The sequence below is a fragment of the Neovison vison genome, chromosome 10 (assembly GCF_020171115.1).
Source record: "Neovison vison isolate M4711 chromosome 10, ASM_NN_V1, whole genome shotgun sequence".
Taxonomy (NCBI): Eukaryota; Metazoa; Chordata; class Mammalia; order Carnivora; family Mustelidae; genus Neogale; species Neogale vison.
The window spans coordinates 65,186,203-65,206,707 of NC_058100.1; the positions used below are offsets into that span (position 1 = coordinate 65,186,203).

A 20,505-nucleotide genomic window follows, 5' to 3' on the forward strand; every position below is an offset into this window, starting at 1 on the left:
TCTTCTGCCCCTTTGTTTTTGCTCCTCAGCTCATCGGGGCCCTGGAGCAGGACGAGCAGGCCCGGCGACAGCGGCTGGCGTACAAGGTGGAGCAGCTCATAAGTGCTATGTCCATCGACAGCTGAAAGATGGAGCCGCACGTTCCCAGGAAGAGGGGCCGGTGAAAGCTGTCACACTGGGCGTCTCAGAAGGAAGGACAAGTGAAGGGGAGCAGACCCCAGAGCTTGCTGTCCCCTGAGACCCCATCCCGGGGAGAGGGGAGGGCCCCTCCCCCCCACGCCAGCCACGGCCCGTCCCCGCGGCCCCTGCCAGGAGAGACCGCGGGTATCGTCCACCCACAGGAACCACGGAGAGAGGCAGGGGGCACAGAGAAGGTGGTTCTTCAAGCCGAGAGGCATGAACTGGGGAACAGTTCTGCCTCTGTGACTGCTGCTTTGCATGAAAACTCATTTGATGTATATTGGGGAAATAATGAGAACTTTATTTAATTTTTTTTAAGAAAAAGGAAAAAAAAAAAACCAGAAATAAAACAAAACAAAAAGCCTCCCTGTTCATCCCGTCCCACTTCTGTTTCAATCTGATGTCCGTCCCCATTCCTTCTCCCCGCCCTCCCCCTCTTCCTCAAATGACTCCTATTTCCAAATGCCAGAAAAAGCCTGCAAAGAGAAGCTGAGAGGAATTGGAAGGGAAGTGATCATTTGCTTTCCCTTGAAATGACAAGAACATGAGAAGGAGAAGAAGAATGAGCACAAGTTCACACCAAACACTTCGCAAAATAGAGGCCTGGACAACCTGGAATCATCCCGGCGGCCCTAGGACAGTGGCAAGTACTGAACTTAGCACTGACCGTGGGGCCACGGAGGGTCTCAGCCTGGCTGCCCCGGAAAGGAGCTTTATGGACCACACACCTGTATATTCTCATCTCTGGAGAGATCTGTGTCTGTAGGGTACCAATGCTTTCTGCTACTGTTTTGTTTGTTTGTTTGTTTGTTTTCTTTTATTTAATCTCAAACCTCAAGAAATGAAGAGCTGACCTTTGGTACTTTTCCCTTTGGTTCCCCTAAAGTTACTATCAGAAGTGGGGGAGAGGTGGGCCTCTCCCAGACCAGACGCCTGGCCTCCCTGAGGACACTGGGCAGCTTTGCCTTACATCAGTCCCTGTCATCAACCAGGTCCCCTGGAGAGGAGTCTGGTGTGTGTGGCCCCGGCTTCCAGGAGATCCCATCTGGGAGCTGATTTGGGGACATGAGTGTTTGGTTGTAAGTTCTACTCCAATCTGCTGGGGGTTTCTTGCAATTAAAGAGAAAGCAAAAACCAAACACTGTTTACAGCAAGCAATACTTGAAGAGCATCAGTTAAAGAAGTGGCCGCCTGTATTGTGATGCTTTCTTTCTATCCTTCTCTTGTGCCTGCAGAGGGGAGACAACCCTCTGCTCATGTGTGGAAGGAAGCTCCTGGTCGATCATATGAGCCCTTGGCTCAGTAGAAATGACTGTAGCATCCTCACATGACTGTCTCCTGCCTCCCTGTCTGCCTCCCACGTCCCTGTGAATTTGAAGGACAAGTGGGTGGCTTCTCACCGGGCTTCTTCCTTTTTCTCTCTCTTCTGCTGACACCTAAAACCATGGATGGCCAACCCTTCTGAGTGTAGTTTCTAAACAGAGAGACCAAAGCTCCACACCTTGGCCCAGAGGGCCCATGAAAGCCAGTGGGAGTCATCCAGGGGAAGGTGGCTCTGTTGGCAGCAAGACCTAGGCAACCGGGACAGCCTTCAGAGTTTGCAGGCCTTCCACGCTGGCAAGGATCCAAGCAGGCAGCTCCAGCTTCTCTGTAAGCAGCATCAGAGAGAGGGAGAAGAAAGGCCAGGGAAAGGCAAAGGGGTGGGAAGGGGGCAGGCAGGAAAGAACCATCCTCCCCTTCCCACCTTCCACTTTTCAGGGGGCTGCAGTGTTGGGAAACTGGACCAGCCAGCCCGAGAGAGACCAGACCAGGGTCATTTCCTCTGTAATTAACTCTGGGTCCCAGCTTCTCTGTGCCCTGATTTACCTCCAAACAATTCCAATCTCCAAAGGCTCTGCTGACCACAGTGGATTCCCAGGAAAGGGCTCTGGGAGGGGGAGCTCTGAGGGCTGGCTTCCATCCCTGGCGTGTGGCTCTGGATCGCTGCACTAACCACACAGCAGACATTGCCTGGTCTCCTCAGCTTCAGTTCCTCGCCTGAATGCAGCTGACGAAGGGAAAGAGAAAAGCATTCAGCAAAAATACTCAGGAAACTCGCTCTTTTCATTATAATTCACAGCCAGCCATGCCAAGGCCACTTTCTTCTGATAATCCACTTCTGCTAAAGTTTCTCTGGGCCCTATTAATAGCCTGAAAGAAATACTAATGACTGGCCTTCTGCACTAAGCCAAAGTGTTTGCTCTTCATAGCACCCAAAGCTTATCAGCTCGGAGCCTGTGATTAACGGTGATGAAAGGAGAGAAGATACAGGCAAGAGGAACGTAAGTGGGGGTCGCTAGGGGCCACCGAAAATCCCCGCCCACCCACACATGACTTCTGAGCTCTGAACAAAGGTTTTCTGATCACACGGCTGCACAGACCAGCATCCAGGGTTTTGCTCTACGAAGAAGTGAAAGGAAGTCTGACATTTCCACAGCATCTCAACCAGCCTTGCCTCCACACATCTACCTGAGCATCTCCCAGGAGCTCCTTCGGGTGACCGTTCACTGCCCTGGGGCTGCTTCCTTGAAGGTTTCTCAAGAGTGTAGAGAATGATGGGGGGATGGCCAGCTGGAGAGTGGAAGGTAGAGGACCCAGAGCTGGCATAAGTGGCTTGGGCACATTTCTCAGGATTCCATGAGAGTGTGGGGCAAGTCAGGATGGCAAAGGAGGTGGCACGGGGATCTCTGAGGAAGGAAGTCAGAGAAAGGAGAACTTGGTTCAACTCAAGCCAGGCCATGAAGGTGAAAGAGTCTTGCCCCTACTCTAGCTTCCCATCTGTCCCTCCTCCACCAGCTCTTGGCTTTGGGTCATCAAGAACCAATGGAGTTCACGCCAGTAGAACGTGGAGAACGGGGAGTGACTTGGCCTCTCTCTTCACTATTATCTAATTTGAAGATATCTTGACCTCATGTAAGGAAAAAGGCATAGCCCCTACCCCCCATGAAGCCCTTCCATCTTGGAGGGAGACAGGAAGGGAAGTTTCTTTCAAAAATCAGTCCAGTTTCATTTGTTTCATTAATCTTTACAAGAGACAATTTGCTGGAAAAGGACCCCAGAAATATGCTTGGCAAGACAGAAGGCGCTAAGGGACGAGACAAAGATGGATAAGATATCTGTCTTGGTGGAACAGGTCCCTCCAGCTGGCCTGCTGCCACTTCTGCTCTCAGCATGGGGTCGGGGGGTCAGGTATTTCTGTGCATGCCCTCCTCCCTGCCCCACAGCACATCTCTCAAATCATGTCTGACCCACCACTGCAGAAAGCTCCCTTTCTTGCGGAATTCGGTCATGCAAAGGGTGGATCAGCTGTTAGTCTCGCTCAAGGGCGGGGACTGGTTCCTCCATTCCTCCATTTGGGGAGCCTTCACAGGCTGCTGTCTGCTAGGGACTGCTCTGGGTGCTGAGAAGCAGCAATCAATAAGACCAAGAAGAATCTTCTTCTAGCAAATTCAGTCTCCAGCTACTGGTCCCTGCCACCAACTTAATTGGCACAGTTCTCCCCCCACCTGCAGAGGGCAGGAATTTTGCAGAAAGGGGGCCAGAAGAAGAAAGAAAGCCGACCAACCCAGCTGCCTTACCTTATTCTGGGGACATTCCTTCTGCAGTGAGAGCCTCTCTCACTTCCATGGCCGCTGACGCTTCTGGTGGCCTGTCCCCTGCTGCTTGAGCTCCTGACCTTCCTTCATTTCCACCAAATGAGGACAAGAAATAGCATTCGAGGCCTCTGGCTCCGCTGAGCATGAAGCAGAAGCAATGGATGGATGTGCTGGACTAAAAACCATCTGGACAGAACAAATAGAGGATGTGAAGCCTCTGGCGGATAAATCTCCAGGCGCATCCCAGTTGCCACACAGGCCCCCATTAACCTGTAGCAGTTAAATGCTGGGCTGACAGCTGCCCTCGGGGAGGCCATTTTTTCCCAGTCACACTGTTGCTTCTGAGGCTCCTGAGGCCTGTCCACAAAAGACTTGAGACTCTTGGGCCAGGGGCTAGGAGGTGATGAGAAAATGCAAAACAGCCTCATAGTTATAGGGCTGTGGAAGCAGATCCCATAGGGAGACTTGGGAGATCAAGTTCAGGACCTTCGATGCCTTGTCTCAGGAACAGGCTTGGAGAAAATGGCGGCATCCTCTTCATAACTCTAAAGTCTCTCTTCCCCGTCTCTTGCCTTTCTCCTGGTTTTCCCAAAGAGGGCAGTTTTAGCTCCCAGGGCTCAGTGACGCCATGAATAAAAGGTAAGTTTCACTCTTGGTATCAGGGGCCATCCTGGGAGCTGATTGATCAAGACCCCTGCTTATCGAACAGATTCTCGGCCTCTTGTGGACAGCGCCATCTCACTCTCCTCACTGTAGCAGGGCTTCACCTTCAGACTGGGCTCTATCCTTTCTTCTGTGCAACCTGCTTCTCCTGTCTAGCCTCAAGGAAGATGGGAGGCACCTTTGGATTTCAGTCAAGGCCCTGACTTTGGCTTTATTGGCCCTCCATGTTGACATTACAGGGCATAATGGAACGTGGTCCCGCATTAGCAAGTGTGTTGGGGAACAAGGGACAAGCTCTTTATACCATGAAACTAGGGACCTGAGCCCACCTGCATCTCCCCCCAACTTCTCCTACCCAAACCCGCTCTTCTTGACACACTGGAATCTGTATTATATATATTTTTAAGAAAATACAATGATAGTTGTCTGGTTTTGTTGTTTTTACAGGTGTTGTGGAATAAAAACCGTAAGAAAATTAAGTATTTAAAATGTTACAATAAAATGGGGGTTTTTTGGTTATTCTAATATATTATTGTGTACTTATTGTAAATATGAAACACTCCTATTTTGCAAGCCAAGGACACAATTTGTACTGTTGTTATATATAAATAAAGTTTACTGGATAAAAAAGAAAAGACATATCTTCAGATAAGCCTGGTTGTTCAGCGGCATATATGCAGAATAACATTTCATGGGCGTATCTGAGAAGCAGGCTACTTAGGAAAGATGGGCTAAGTGGTTTTAAGGGACTTCTAGAAGTCTCTCTATAGCCGGAGCTTCGTAATGTCCAGTCATCATCAACAACACACACACACACACACTCTCTCTCTCTCTCTCACACACACACACACACACACACACACACACACACACACACTGCTCCAGCTTGTACCAATGGGTGGACACTGCCCCCTAGCTCCAAGACCCCAGAATACAGCTTTTCCCCAACAAAAGACAGTGCAGAGACTTAGGGTTGAGACACTTATGCCAGGGAAGATGAGGTCTCAGGAGAATGAGGAGATCCATCCCTGGTCCTTCCTGAAAATCACATTCATTCGTTTACACAAAACGTGTATTAAGCATCTACCATCAGGGCATGGCACCCTGGCAAGGCTGGGGGAAGGGGCAGGAATAATAAATGAGGAACGCTTGGCCATTGCCCTCATCAATTGCCCTTTTAGGTTGGTGAAAAGCACAAGGATTCTGAAAAAAGGAATGTCTTGGCGACACCATGAGTAGGGTGTCTTTGTTGTTTTCCTTTGACTTTCAGCTAAGGGATGAAGAGGGCATCGGGGAATGATGCCAGATACTGTGTCCTATTAGATCCAGCTGGGGGGAGTGGGAGTGGGGAGCGGGGCTCTGGCGGGGGAATCAGTTGGGCGGGTGGAGTCCTGGCAAAGAGCCAGGGAGGTAGCAAGTTGACTGAGTTGATCCCTGGACCCGAGGATGCCACGCCTCCTTTCCTCTTCTGTCCTCTCATTTTTCTCTTTCTCCCTCTTGTATCCCCAAGTGTGTGGGTGACTGGGTGACCCTTCCACTCTCGGCAGATAAAAAGAGTAGACGAGGTCAACTAGATAATCTGTCAGTCTGACATCTCAGGAAACTGTGCATCAGGAGACCGCTGAAGGCTCATGACCACCGGGTCAGAGCTGTTCTCTGGGGCCCCAGGCTGGCGCCCACGTCAAAAGCAGAGGCTCCTGAAGGACGGACGAGATGCAGCTTTGCCTTTCGAGGGCCTCCAGTCAGCCGCGGGAGACCGTCCCTGCCTTCAGGGCGCCTGCAGTCTGCTGCGGGAGACACGGCCCCTGCTGTCAAGGCCAGCCCAGTCTTGCGGCGACCGCCAACACACGGATAGATGGGGCCTGGGACTCGAAGCACAAAACCATATAAAAGCGCAGTGCGGGCTGTGCTGGATTCAAAGAGAGCATCCCTGCTAAGATGTGCCACTGCTGACTGGGCGGCTCTGCATTTACGAAGTCTGTGCGCATGCGTGTGGGCACGCACGCACGCACGCACGCACGCATGCGCTGTTCCCGGAGAGACTGGAGAGATGCAAATGCTGGTCCTGAGGGTGAGAAAATGCAAACACGACACCCTGAAGAGCCAGGCGAAGAGCAGAGCGCTGAGGCGCGCCTAGCATGAGCGCGCCGTTTCCCACCGCGCTGAGGGTGCAGCGGCGGTGCGTTCCACCGCAGGGACAGAAGACCCTGCTGAGCCCGGGGGGAGCCCGGTCACCGTGTGGGGCGGGGCAGTCCCCGGAGACCAGGCTCGGCTGCGCTTGCTGGGATCCCGCCGTTGGCTGGCCTGGGGCCCCGCGCAGCCCCGACCGCACGGAGGAGGAGGCCATTTCTCCTCGGGCTCCCTGGGCCTTCGTGCCACTCCCCGCTCGTCCCTCAACAACTTGGACGTGAGATTATTTTATTATTATTATTATTATTATTAATATTGATTCATTTTGAGAGACAGAGTGTGTGTGAGCAGGGGAAGGGGCAAAGGGAGAGGGAGAGAGGGGAATCTCAAGCGGCCTCCGCGCTGAGCAGAGCGGGACACAGCTCTGGGACTGGATCCCACGACCCATGAGCCGAAGTCAAGAGCCCAACGCTTAAGGGACTGGGCCACCCAGGTGCCCCAAAGCAGGCCTATTATCAAATATCAAATATCTGCTTCAGGGAAGGAAGTGACGGGGAAGAGGGAATCTCCCCCCACACACACACACACACCTGTGTCCAGTTCACTGGTGTATTCCCAGGTCGAGGCACAGTGAGTCCTGCCCCGCCGCAGAGGCCAGTAAGAATGTTCTGAAGAATGGACAATTGAGCGCCCCAATTCTGTGGACCACCTACAGTATTCCAGGCTCTAGCAAGAACATCCTCTCATATGAAAGCCATGGTCCATTTTTACAGTCTGAGGCTCAGAGAGGTTAAGTGATTTCCTGAAGGTCGCAGAGCCATGGCAGATTTCCCACTGCATGCTCTTTCCCCCAGCCCCTCTGCAATAAGGTGCCTCTCATTAGCTCTAGGCCATTTAAGACCTGGAAGTCTTCCCTGGAAATGGGCCCTCCTTTTAACAAGCAGGTGCTGTGGGAGCACTCCCGTCGGGCTCCGCTAACATTCTTATTTGCTCAACACCGTCCTCATTGATTCATCACTTGAGGTGAGCTGGACACTAGATTAGGCACTGTTGGACATATAAAGGGGGAAAGAAAGCTAAGTCTTAACGTTGCAACTTTTTCAGAATTTACAGTCCCACATCAATAGCAAATCATTATTCTAAGAGAGAAAAATTCCGCCCTTTTCTTCGTGGGGAATTACATATCATTCCTATTACAAGTGCAAAATAATTTTGCCAAACTCCAGCAGTAGGATGCTCAGACAGCTGGGCCCCTCGATTTGAGGGAAACCCTGCACGAGAAGCCACTCGAAAGGACTTAGGGAAGTGGTAACCTGTGCTTGATCACAGTATTGATCGCAGTAACACCAGGAGCTGTCTGACCCTTTGCTCAGCGAATTAGCTGAAAGACGGAGGCGGCTCCCACCTGTGGCTCCAAGCTTGGAGCCAAATTTGTGACCTCCCTGTAGCACACATGTGTACCTGACCCTCAACAGCAAGTTATTATAATATTCATCCTCTTCCTGACTTTGCTTTATATCTCTGTCTTATTTATCTTGATTCCTCATACCCTACTCTTTTCTACTTGCTCAATTTTCTCTATCTATCCCTGGCTAAGAGCACAGGACTTCAATTCAGATTGCCTGGGGCTGAAATCCATTCCCATGCTGTGTGTTCTGGGACAAGTTCCATAACCTCTCTGCATATCAGTTCTCAAATCTATAAAATGAGGATACTGTATATTAAAGAGAGTTTTCGGAGGGGTTAAATAAGATAATGCATATAACAGACACCTTAGATTTTATAGTAGGTGAATGAGACAGAGAAAGTATTAGCCATCCTTCTTTTAAAAGAAGAACCATCCTTCTTTTATGGCCAGTCCAGCAGGACCTACAGGCGGGAGGAGATGAGGGTCTCTCTCTGGCTCTGGGAAGAAGCTGAATTAATGCTCACAGGTTTCACAAAGGAAACTGATGCCTGAGAGTTAAGTCCTTAGGAGCCTAGGTGTGGCTGTTGACCGAGGAAAACAGGAAATGGATCAAGGCTTTACCCAAAGGAAAGCCAGCCAAGAAGTGGCCAGTAGATATGCTAAAAGTAGATAGAAAACAGAGAAATGAATCAAGCCAAACCCCCTGGACTAAAGCCACAAAGAGAGTACAACCTGCTACAAAGTCAGTAGGTGGCTTCCTGAAAGCCTGACTAGCGCCAGGGTCCAAAAAATGTTTGGGGCCGCATAGGAAAGACACCCTTTCACCCAGAAAGCCAAAGGGTAGGCCAGGCCCTTGGGTCAAGGGCAGGGGCACCAGAGATGGGTACGCAGGTTGGAGGCAGAGGGCACATACCCCAGGAGGGCTGATGCCCAGTGAGAAGCCAGAGAAACAGAGCAGGAGAGGAAATGAAGGGCTTACCAGACCTGGAGGGGTACCTCCTCTCTTTCCCCTCAGGGGGAAATCTGGGCACCTCCATCCAACTAGTTCCAGGTGAGTGTATGTGTCAGGGTTTCCCAGAGAAACAGAGTCAATAGAGCAATAGGGTGTGGGTATGTGTGTGTGTGCATGTGCGTGTGTGTGTAGGGGGGGTAGATCGACAGAGACAGACACAGAGACTTTCTAGAACTGGCTCACATGACGGGCTGGGGGCTGGCAAGTCTAAAGTCCAAGGTGCAGGCTGGCAGGCTGGCAATTCGGGCTAGAGCTAACGTTGAAGTCTTAAGTTCCGAAGCCATGCGGAGGCAGAACTTATTTTTCCTTGGGAAACCTCAGTTTTGCTTTTAAGGCCTTCGACATTTAGAGGAGTCCCACGCATATTATAGGGGGCAATCTGCTTTATTCAAAGTCTACTGCTTATAAATGCTACTCACATCTAAAAAGTACCTTCAGAGCAACACCTAGACTGGTGGGTTTTGTTGTTCTCTTTTTTTTAAGATTGTATTTATTTATTTTAGAGAGAATGTGTGAGCAAAGAGGAGGGCAAAGGCAGAGGGAGAAGCAGACTGCCGCCAAGCAGGGAGCCCAATGTGGGGCTTGATCCCAGAACGCTGGGATCATGACCTGAGCCAAAGGCAGATGTTTAACCGACTGAGCCACCCAGGCATCCCTGGACTGATGTTTGAAAGAAGTGGGCACCATAGCCTCACAGAGTTGCTCCAAAAAATTAACCATCACAGGGAGGAAATGACAAGTCAACCCACTCTCAAACAGTGAAGCTAAACCCTATGCCAAGGATCCGTAAATCCATCCACTTGGAGGCTTTCTTTTTTTTTTTTTTCTTCTAATTGTAATGACATACACATTAACAAAATTGACCATCTTCTCCATGGGTCAGTGTACAGCTGAGGGGCATGAAGTATGTTCACCCTGTTGTACGGCCATCCCCATCCGTCCCTTCTCTTCTCATCTTGTCACACTGAAACTCCATCCCCACTAAACAACTCCCCATGCTTCTCTCCCCCAGCCCCTGACGACCACACGTTCATACTTGGATGCTTTTTAAAACCTGCGTTCTTTTACTCTTAATTTTCTGGTAGAAATTACTTTTTGAAAACTCCCAACCTTTGCTGGTTAAGCAAAGAAGAAAAGGGACGGAGATCATGGAGGTGTGGAGTGACCTCAGAGCAAAACATGACAAAGGGGCCGGGAGGGCTCCAGCTCCAGACCCCGGGAGAGGGCCTGACTCTGAGAGTCATCATGGGGAATAATGGGAAGTAGGAAAAACTGGAAATCATCCCCATCTCTGGTCTTTCTTTTAGGCATTCATAAATGTCCATTATCCTAGCCCATTTATTATCATACACCATAAGCACACATCAAAAACTGGTACCAAAAAAAAAAAAGCAAGCCTAGTTGTTATATCCCCCAAGAATCACGTGGAATTCCGTGCTGCCAGGTCCATCTTCCCAGTCTTGTCTTTCCATAGCTGCCCATCTTCGTTTGGCTCCATTTTTCAGTTCCTACTTGTCACCCCAAGTGCCCCCAACTCTGAGGATGCATTTTAGAAATGCTGAGCCTGGAGAGCTGGTGGGTGTCCAAGGTACCCCCAGCCAGATGGGAGGGAAGCCTGAGGTGATGGACCCCAGAGGGTAGGAAGGTGCCCGACTCCACCTCCACCCAAGATGACCCCCGGTGACTTTAAAGGCCACAGAACCACGATGGAAGCTAAGTCCCCGCTGATAGCCGTGAGCCTTGAGCTTGGGGAATTACAGGAACCCACCTCCTTTTCCTTTACTTTAGAGGCAGCTCTTAGTTCCCATTTCCATTCCATTTTCCTGTAAGAGGGTGAGGACGCCTATGGAGGAGAAGGGGAACAGACATGATCACTCCTCTTGGCCAGTTCGCCTGAGTTCTTTCTTCCTTGACCTTAAGGTTGAAAGTGTTAAGGTAAGGTAGTGTGGGAGGCAGGGTGTGCGCATGGGCTTCCTGTGGGGAAAGCCACCCAGACATGATCAGACTGACTCCTACAAACGTCAGAAGAGGAAATATTGCTTACTCCCATTTTAGAGATGAGAAAGCTGAGGTCAGAGAAATTATATATAGCAAACCCAGAATCACACTGAGGTTAATGACCTCCGTGGGACTTGATCCCACAGGTCTTCACAAGCTGTGCGTCAGGGGTCTTCGGGACTCATTAAAGGGGCCTCACCGGTTCCAGCACACAGTGCTCGAAGCAGAAGGGGTGGATGGTCCTTACAGCTCAGAGGCAGCTGGTGACAGCCGTGCTCCAGCTTTCTGGGCCCTCAGGCCTCTCCCAGCAGAACAAAGGCAAAACACAGAAACCACAAGACTCCTGGAGGTGTGGATCATGCTCCAGGGTCAAGGTGCTCAGGAATGTGCCCCAGTCATTGGGCCTGTCTCCTCCTAAAGCCCTAAGCTGCCAGTAAATCACTGAGGTGACCTTAACAAATTCTTTTTCTTTGTTCCATCGCTGCTTTCTTCCTTATAAATTGAAGGGGCTTTTAAAAGATCTGTGGTTTCCAAATTTTTACAATAGAAAGGCTAATACAGAATCCACATCCGAGTGGAGTTGCCCTGGTGGAGATAGGGAGTCAAGCCCCGACCCACTCTGCCTCCCCTTCCCGCCCCAGGTCTCCACCCCTTCCCACCACCCCCATGTTGCACCCCGAATTGCCCCTGAGAACTGTTAGGGCTCCAAAGAATAAGGTCCTACCTGGGGACCACCCTCCCTACCAGACAGGGGTGCCTCTGACCCACAGCCAAGGTGGAGGCCAAGTGGAGAGAAGTGCCAAAGGCCAGACTAGAATCCTAGTTCAAAACTCAACATTTGATCTGAGGAACCATGGAGAGAACAAGGACCAAAAATGGAGCCATCATGGCGACAGTGAAATCAAAAAGGGTAATGTTGGAATAGCAAAGAAGCAATAGTCCAAGGGACCCAGAACCACTCCAGAGTTGAGAGTGAAGGATACAGCTGCTGCTTATAGAGTTCCAGCCGCGCAGGAGGGGCGTTCTAGGTTCCCGTAAGGAGCTGCCATGCGCAAACATCCATCCCCCAGATCCAGCCTCCGCTCTTTTCTCTAAATCCTCAGTAGCCTCCCCGTGTCAGGAGATGATTCAAGAAGGCCAGGGCAAAAAAAAAAAAAAAAGAAGGCCAGGGCAGACGGTCGCTTAAGCATTGTAAGGAACAAAACAAAAATCACTGGGTCCTAAGTTACTCGTTTTCCATCTCCAGAGAACCAGCAAGATTCCCGCTGCGCTAGGAGACTGAGAACAAGGGAGAGGCCCCAAGGTGCTTCAGGCTATTGGGGGTGGGAGGGCGTTGAGAGAGGGAGAGAGAGACCCCCTAGTGCCACCTCACAAGGAAGGAGGAGAGACATGGAATCTGAGGTCAGAGCACCCAATCCGTTTATACTTGAGTGAAGACCAGGAATGCCCATGACATATGAGATTTATAGACTTTACTGGCCCCGGGTCTATTCTATTGTAAACCCTGCTTGTTTTCATCTGGTGAAGAGCTGAGAGGATCTTGAGAATGAATGGGGCTTGTGCTGTGAGAGCTGATCTGCAGACAAGACAGCTGGTACCAAGACAGAGGAACAGGTCATGTCCCTCCTCTAGAACCAAGAGAGAAAGGAATCGAAAGATAGACGGGACATGGCGCAGACATGGTGGGGACTAAATATGGCGCTTTTCCTTTCCCTCTTTTTTAAAAGATTTTATTTATTTATTTATTTATTTATTTATTTGACACAGAGAGCGAAATCACAAGTAGGCAGAGAGGTAGGCAGGGAGAGAAGGAGAAGCAGGCTCCCTGCTGAGCAGAGATCCCGATGTGGGGCTCAATCCCAGGACCTAAGATCATGACCTGAGCTGAAGGCAGAGACTTAACCCACTGAGCCACCAGGCGTCCCTTTCCTTTCTTTCTTGCCCTCTTCTAACTCTCTGTCCACCCAGGCCATGGAAAACTTCCAGGGACAATGCCTCTATGTCACCTTCTCAAGGGGGATCCAACATGGCCTTATCCTCAGTGTTAGGGAGGCTGGAATCCAGCTTCTTCTCACCAGCCTGGGCTTCCTATCTTCACTGTCCTCTCCTTATTCCTACCCTGCCATTGCCATTTCCCCCTTCTTCTCTGAGTCTTTGCCCTGGAATAAAATTGCACTTTAAAAGATTTTTATTTATTTATTTGACAGACAGAGATCACAAGTAGGCAGAGAGGCAGGCAGAGAGAGAGAGAGGAAGGGAAGCAGGCTTCCTGCTGAGCAGAGAGCCTGATGCAGGGCTCGATCCCAGGACCCCAATATCATGACCTGAGCTGAAGGCAGAGGCTTTAACCCACTGAGCCACCCAGGCACCCCTAAAGCATTTTATGTGAGATGCAAAAAAGAGCCAGGGGGACAGTGGACAAAAGTACACAGCTCAGAGATCTGGTCCAAAACTTCCCCTTTGAGGAAACTTTCTCTGATGTTCTCTGATCCCAGTCTTGAGAAAATTCTGAACTTGGAAAACTATGAAGTGATTCTTCTCTCTGAGCCCCACCCCCACATCCCCTAGGATGCCGGCCTTTCCTTTCAGGGTCGCCTTCCTTTGGTCCCTATAGGAGATGGAAAAGGACACGCACCCACCTACCACAGACAGCCACTCTTCCCTCCTCCTCAACCTTGAGCTGGTCTCTTTCCTTTGTGGAGCCGCCCCTTCTCTGCTTCAGCAATATCACTGACTTGCTATTGTTCTATGAAAGCATCACATGGGCAAGACCTGCTCCTAGGGTCTCATTCCAGTCCCTACCATACAGACAATTTCCCTAGGGGAGGTTCCATCAGGACCTGAGACCTGTGGATTGTCTGATCCAACCAGATCTCCAGGGGCTCAAACCCTACCCTGCCCCGTTACTCTAGCCCACTGTGCCCGGGTCTTTGTTCACTTAGAGCTTTCTGTGAACTGAGATAGAAACATAGCAAGATGGTGAGATAATTACAATAAGCCAAATAGCTCCCAGGCTCTGCCCGCGCAGCATAGCGATATGTGGCTGCTTCAGGCTGTTCCAAAAGCAGCTTGAAGGATGGCTCAGACAGATGGAAAAGATGAAAGACATGAGGCAGGGGTCCTGTAAGGAAACAAGGCAGCCCCAGAGCCCAGGTGGAAACCTCATGGCCCCCTCTCTCTCTTCTATAAAGCCTGGTCAAGTCAGAGCTACGGGGCTTCCAGAATGAGAGGCAGAAGTCCGGTAGGCACGCCATCAACAACTCAGAGGGAAAAACCCTCCAAAGGTTGCCGGGGGACTGGCACGAGTAATAATGAAGGGTGTCACTTCAAGGGAGTGCCAACCTCTGACATGAGTCCCAAAGCCATGAGGCTGGTTGGGGTGGCGTCTGCAAAGATAACGACTGACTTTGTGACCTTGAGCAAGTCACTTGACCTCCAGGGCCCCGTGTTCTCTCATCTGTAAAACAAGAGGGTTAAACAAAGTCACTGTGATGTCCTTCCATCTCTGTGGTTTCATGATTGCCACGAATCATAGAAGATCAAGGAAAATCTGAGAACCAGGGGAAGAAAGTATCAAAGACACACAAAGTCAATAGTAGAAAGTGCCAAGCTCTGAACCTAGATAGTGAGATTCCCTGCGTAGGGCTCTACCCTTCTCATTATTGGAATGATAATCTGCATTATGACGGTCCCCATCCCTCTAAAAGGTAAAATCCCCCCCATAGCCAAGTTTTATGTTCTCATGGCCAGATCTTTCGCTGTCAGTCTGCTCATGCATTGCCCATTCCAGACAGCGTACGTTTTGCTAAAATGTGGATCATCGATATGATGGAATGCTATAGGCCACGATGAGCTAAACGTGGGAGGTATGTCAATACTCGGGTATGTGAATGGGAACTGAACTCGAGTGGAAAAGGGGAGATCCCACGGTGTCAAGGACGCACAGACTGCACGGGTAGTAAAGTGACCTTGGGCTCCGTGTTTGTTGACCAAGATTAGACACAAATTTAGATTGTAGTCTTTTCTTAAAGGAAGATGAAATAAACAAATGTGTATTATTTTTAAATTCTGGCTCTTTTAGCCATTTCATCCACTGGTTTGGACAGAATGTGATCAGGTCCACAGAACCCTCCTTTAAGCAACAGGCTTCTCAACTCACAGGTTCCTTCTGCTCGCTCTGTCCCCATGCCCCACATCTCTGCTTCCCACCATCGGTGGGCACACCAGCTCTCCCCTAAACACTCTCAGTCTTGGAAGTTAGCGGTTACAAAGGCAAACTTGTCCACTTGGCAGAGAGGAGGGAACTACAGCAGGCTGAGGAGAGGGAGGGAGGGGGAGGCAGGACCGGAAGCTGAGCTTCTGCCATGGCCAAGAATGACATGGCCCCCCAACGTGACCCCATTAGCCTGGATGGAGAGAGGACCACTGAGCCTTCAACTCAGATGACCAGCTGCAAACATTTGGACCCCACATCACCTTATTCTGTCACCAGGACAGGGCTCAAGATAGCCCAAACCTTGGTAAATTCTCCCTCCCTTGTGGGAGGGGCTGAGGTTCTAGTTCAGTCTTCTAATATGTAAAATGCGATATTAGCTCAGGTAGTTCTGGTGAAAACTAGAGCAATGTATGTAAGGTCCTTAGCCCAGGCCCGGTGTGAAGCAGGCCCTCAAAGAAAGAGGTTTCTAGCAAAGCATTATTAACTTGCACCACCTCCCTGAAATGTTCTGGCCCTTCTTTCTCCCTCATTCGGCCCTGGAGACTGGAGCTGCCCCACAGCCAACATCTGGCCTCTGGGTGCTCTGAACTGTGGGAAGGACAGAAGCAGTAGACATAGGGACCCCACCTCAGTCACCACCACCCTTGGTGTTTTCTCAACTAAAACCCCAAAACCTGGCATCAGAGCGCTCCATCCCAGTCCCTTGGTCACTGAAAAGCTTCTAGACCAGAGAGGCTCAGACCAAGGGGCTGAGTGTTTTTAACAGGAAATGAATCCTGGTTTGGAAGAAGGGGGCGGAGACTCCAAGAGCCATCTGGAGGAGGTCGTGCTTCCAGCGAGCCTACTGCGGAAGACCAGACAAGAATCAAAATGGTGTAGCATTAGCACAAGAATGGACCGATCAACGGGATTAGGCAGCTCAGAAACAGACCCTTCTATGTATTTAAGGACTTAATAAATGATAATAGCCACTGTAAACCACTGGAGAAGGTGCGAGTGAAGCAAACGCTGGAACTGTGGGAAATTGTCTATTTGAAAAGGAATCAGTTTTGATCCTCACCATACAGTGCACACTAAAATTTCACTTAAAGAGTTAAATGTGCAAAAACAAAGAAAAGAAGGGGGGGGAACAACCCAGAACATGTCATTTTCCCCGAATGGCAAGACTGAATAGTACAAAGATGCAAATGGTTCATGAATTAAGATATATGTTGAATCTGATCCCTTTCAAGTCCCAAATGGGATTTTTTTTTTTTCTGTTTTGTTTTTTTTTTCTTTTTCTTTTTCTTTTTTTCTGGAGCTAGACAGCATGATTCTAAAATTCATCTGGAAAATGAACAGGAATGGCCAATTTTTTTAAAAAACAGAGTCATTGTGGGAGATTTGTTCTACCGGATAATAAAATGCTACATTTCATATACAAATATGTCATATTTTAAATTATGTGAATGTACAAGATACAATAATTAAAACAGTGTGATTATAGTGGAAGAACCAACTGAACAGAATAAGACAGCTCAGAACAGTGTACTGTATATTAAAAAAAAAAAATCAGCATGTGATAAAAGTGGCATCCAAGCCAATGGGGAAAGAAAACATTCTTTAATCCATGATGGTAGGATTAATGGTTAACTGTTTAGGGGACAAATCTATGTAAGTCCTTATCACACAACATGGAACAAAATACATGTCCGATGAATTAAAGGGTTAAGTGTAAAAAAGAGAGAACCATAAAATACTTAGGATAAAATATAGATTACTATTTCCATCTCTGTGGAGATGGAATTTCTAAGCACAAAGGCAATTGGAGGAGTCACAAAGAAAAAAAAAACAGATATATTTGGCTGCATAAAAATTCAAACCATCTCTACAAAAAAAATCATAGAAAATAAAAATAAACGGCAAAATCAACCTGAGAAAAATGTCTGCAACAAAAACATCAAAAAATTTATGTTCTTAAAATATAAAATAGCCTTTATACATAACAAAAAACCTCTAAACCCAAAAGAAAAATGTGCAAAGAACAAGAATAGGCTGTTTGCAGAAGAAATACAAGTAATGGTTTAAGCATACAAAGAAATGTTGAACCTCACTAGCAATCAATACCCTGGAAGAAAACACAGCAATGAAATATATTTTTTCACCCTATCAAATTAGCAAATACTTGTAAAAGTCAATGCGGAGTATTGATGAAGTTAAGGCATAATGATAAGGCCTCTCACGCATCACCAGCCCCGAAGAAATTTGTATAATGTTTCTAGGGCCAGTATGCCAAGAAGCTCCAAGAATCTTTAACAAATTCATTCTCTTTGTTGCAATCATTCCACTTTGATTTTGAGCAAGTGAAAATAAGGACACACATATATGTTCCTCTCTTCTATTTATAATAATAACTACAAACAAATTAAATATTCACCAAGGTCTGGATATCCACAAGTTTTGGAAAGTTAAACTGTGGTTTAGCTACAAGATGGAATATTATACCAGCATTTCACATTACAGCCACGGAGAATTTCTAATGATTGGGAAAACCATTCACGATATGCTACAATGTGATCTGAACAGTTTCCACAAGCAAAATGATGATTGTAGTTTTTTCTTTAAAAAACAATATTGTATTTCTGAACTCGTCTTCCACCACCGCTCCGAGGGGAGCAGAAGGTAATCTCCCACACCCTCATCCTGGCAGACCCTCCTCTTCAAGGTCCTTCACAGAGCTGTACCCCTTGGGGAACCCTTTTCCTTCTCTGATGGCGCCCAGTTAGGATGGCAGGTGGACCTCCACAGGGTGTGCTGTGTAGCCAGCCGCGCACGCGCAGAACCTGGCAGCCAGGAGAAGGCAAAGAGATGCCCCAGACCTGGGTCGTTGCCGGAACCTACCTGGGTTCTTAGGAATGCTGGCTGATGACCATGGGCCACTCACCCCCCTGGGCTGGAAAGGAACCTCTAAGAGGGTAGCCTCTCTCCCCTGTCCACTCTTGCCTCTCCAAAGCTACAGGATTCATACTGAATGAACGAATCGATGTGTCTTCCTGAAGTGGGTGAAATAAGCCCATTTCGCAGAGTGTGGCGAGAAGTGAATGTGCTCACCGAGGTAACAGTCAGGCCTGCACGAGGGATGCTCCGAGAGGCTGGGGCTCACAGCACACCCCGCTGACGGGGGACCAGGCCTCCGGCTCCCTGCCCTCCTATGGCTAGACAGCTTTGCTGAAGGTAGAAATGGTGTAGCCTTCTCTCTTTGAGTTTTCCCAGATGGTCTACAACACGTGGTTTTCTTTCTCTTCTTCTTTTCCTTTTGGTTTCCTTGGAATCGATTCTGCCACTGGTGAAGGGCAGTAAATTAATAACTAGATTTCCCCCCACGACAACAAGGCCCACAACTAATTGGCTCGATATCTCCCTGTTGCCGCATCACTTTGGGATTTTCTGGGTGAGATATAAATAAGCCCATTCTATTAATAAGCCATTTGGCCAAGGGAAGAAAATACAGTTCCGAGATCCCGAGGGGCCTGGGGAAGCCGCTTGGTGGCCCATGGAGCGAAGCATTCGATTACAGGAATGAAGCTTGCGTCCTCCGCGCCCTCCTCCCTGCAAATCCGGGCTCCCGGCAGATTCCCCTCGGTCCTGCGGGGCGGGGCAAGGAAAGCTTTGTTAAGTTTAAAAATTATAATTTAGATAAATCTGTGCATTCATTGGCCTGAGCGTGTGTCTGGAAAATAATAGTTAGCAGGGTAGAACCTGCCGCATTTCAGGGGCTTTATTGTCTCCTTATAATTAAGTCCTGCACAGAAATCCAATTACAAATGTTCTCAATCGCCCTGCAGCTAAGTGCTAACAGAAGAGGGGAGGAAGGCTCCCGGACTTAAATACTGTGGATAAAAATTAATATTGTGGCCGTGCTGGCTAATTAAAAGCGCCGCCTCTATTAGCGGGCCTTTATATTAATAAATGAGACTATTATTATCATATCCGACAACCAGGGTGCTTATCAAGTCTGCTCTGTCAGCCTTGCTCTTGAAAGCTCAAGTTCATTGCCCTAAGTTCAGGCTTCCGTGGGAACAGAGGGGAGGACTCCGTTCTAACCAGGCATCTACTGAGCTGGGCTCCTTGGCGAGCCCTGTCTGTGTGCTCCTTCCACCAGCCCTGTCTGCTACGGGGTAGGGTTCCCGCCTTACCGTGGAACAAACTCAGGCTTAGAGGTTCAGTAACTTCCCCTGGTAAGAAGCAGAGTCGGATTCAAACCAGCGGCTCAGGATCCTGAGTCCGGTACTCATTCTCCTGGCTCATTTTCCCCACTGGCTGGATGGGGCAGGTAGAGGTTTTTACTGTGTACTGGCACCTAGAAGGGGAAGAACCTCCCCTCCGTAGATCTGGCACATTCCTTTAGGGCCTCATGATTTACCTACCAGTCCCCTTCTGCAGACCAGGCACCATCCAAGGCTCTGGCCACAAGGCTGCCCCGGTTGCCCCAGAAACAAGCAGGTAGTTGTGATGGCAGAAAAGCCCAGGGTGCGGTCAAGGCCCACCAGGAAATAGCCACCCCAGACTTGGGGGATAGCGACCATTCCTCAAGGGGAGGTGGCAGCTAAGCTGACTTCGAAAGGACAAAGAGAAGGAACCCAGGCCAAGTAACAAGCCGAGGGGCTAATTCCCAGGCAAGGAAGTCCTGTGTACAAAGAGGTTAGAATGCCATAAGGTGTTCTCTGTGCCTGAAACACAAGATTCATGGTATGTTATGGACAAGCAGCTAAAGCTGGAGAGGGAAGCAGGGAAGAGCAAACCAGGTGAGGCTTTGCAGCCTCTACTCACAGTTTGGGCCGTTGACCCAAGGGCAAAAATGAATAAATACATAAATAAATCTTTAAATTTTTTTTTCAAAGATTTATTTATTTGAGAGAGAGAGTGAGCACATGAAGGAGGGAACGGGCGGAGGGTGAGGGAGAAAGATCTCAGGCAGACTCCATGTTGAGTGTAAAGCCCCATTTTGAATCATTCTAAACAGGAAAGTGCTGTGAGGCGGCTAGGTGTCTGCCTCTTGGTTTCAGCTCAGGTCGTGATCTCAGGGTGGCCAGATTAAGCCCTGTCAGGCTCCGCACTCAGCAGGGAGTCTGCTTGAAGATTCTTTCCCTCTGCTCTTCCCCCCACTTGCATGCACACGTGTTCTATCTCTCGAATGAATGAATGAATGAATAAAATGCTATGAACAGAACTGCATTTTGCACTTACTTTTCCAGCAGGAATGTGGAGATGAATTGGCCACACC

The 20,505-nt window shown here is 49.0% G+C and overlaps 1 protein-coding gene across 1 annotated transcript in view; it reads left to right on the forward strand.

Annotated features, from left to right (window-relative positions):
• Nucleotides 1-5,113, forward strand: part of PLXNA2 (plexin A2) — a 213,398-nt gene extending 208,285 nt beyond the window's left edge. Inside the window, exon 32 of the mRNA XM_044267494.1 lies at nucleotides 30-5,113. Within this exon, the coding sequence (XP_044123429.1) occupies nucleotides 30-125 (96 nt within the window). The 3' untranslated portion in view covers nucleotides 126-5,113. The remainder of the gene's footprint in view (nucleotides 1-29) is intronic.
• The last annotated feature ends 15,392 nt before the right edge of the window (nucleotides 5,114-20,505 follow it).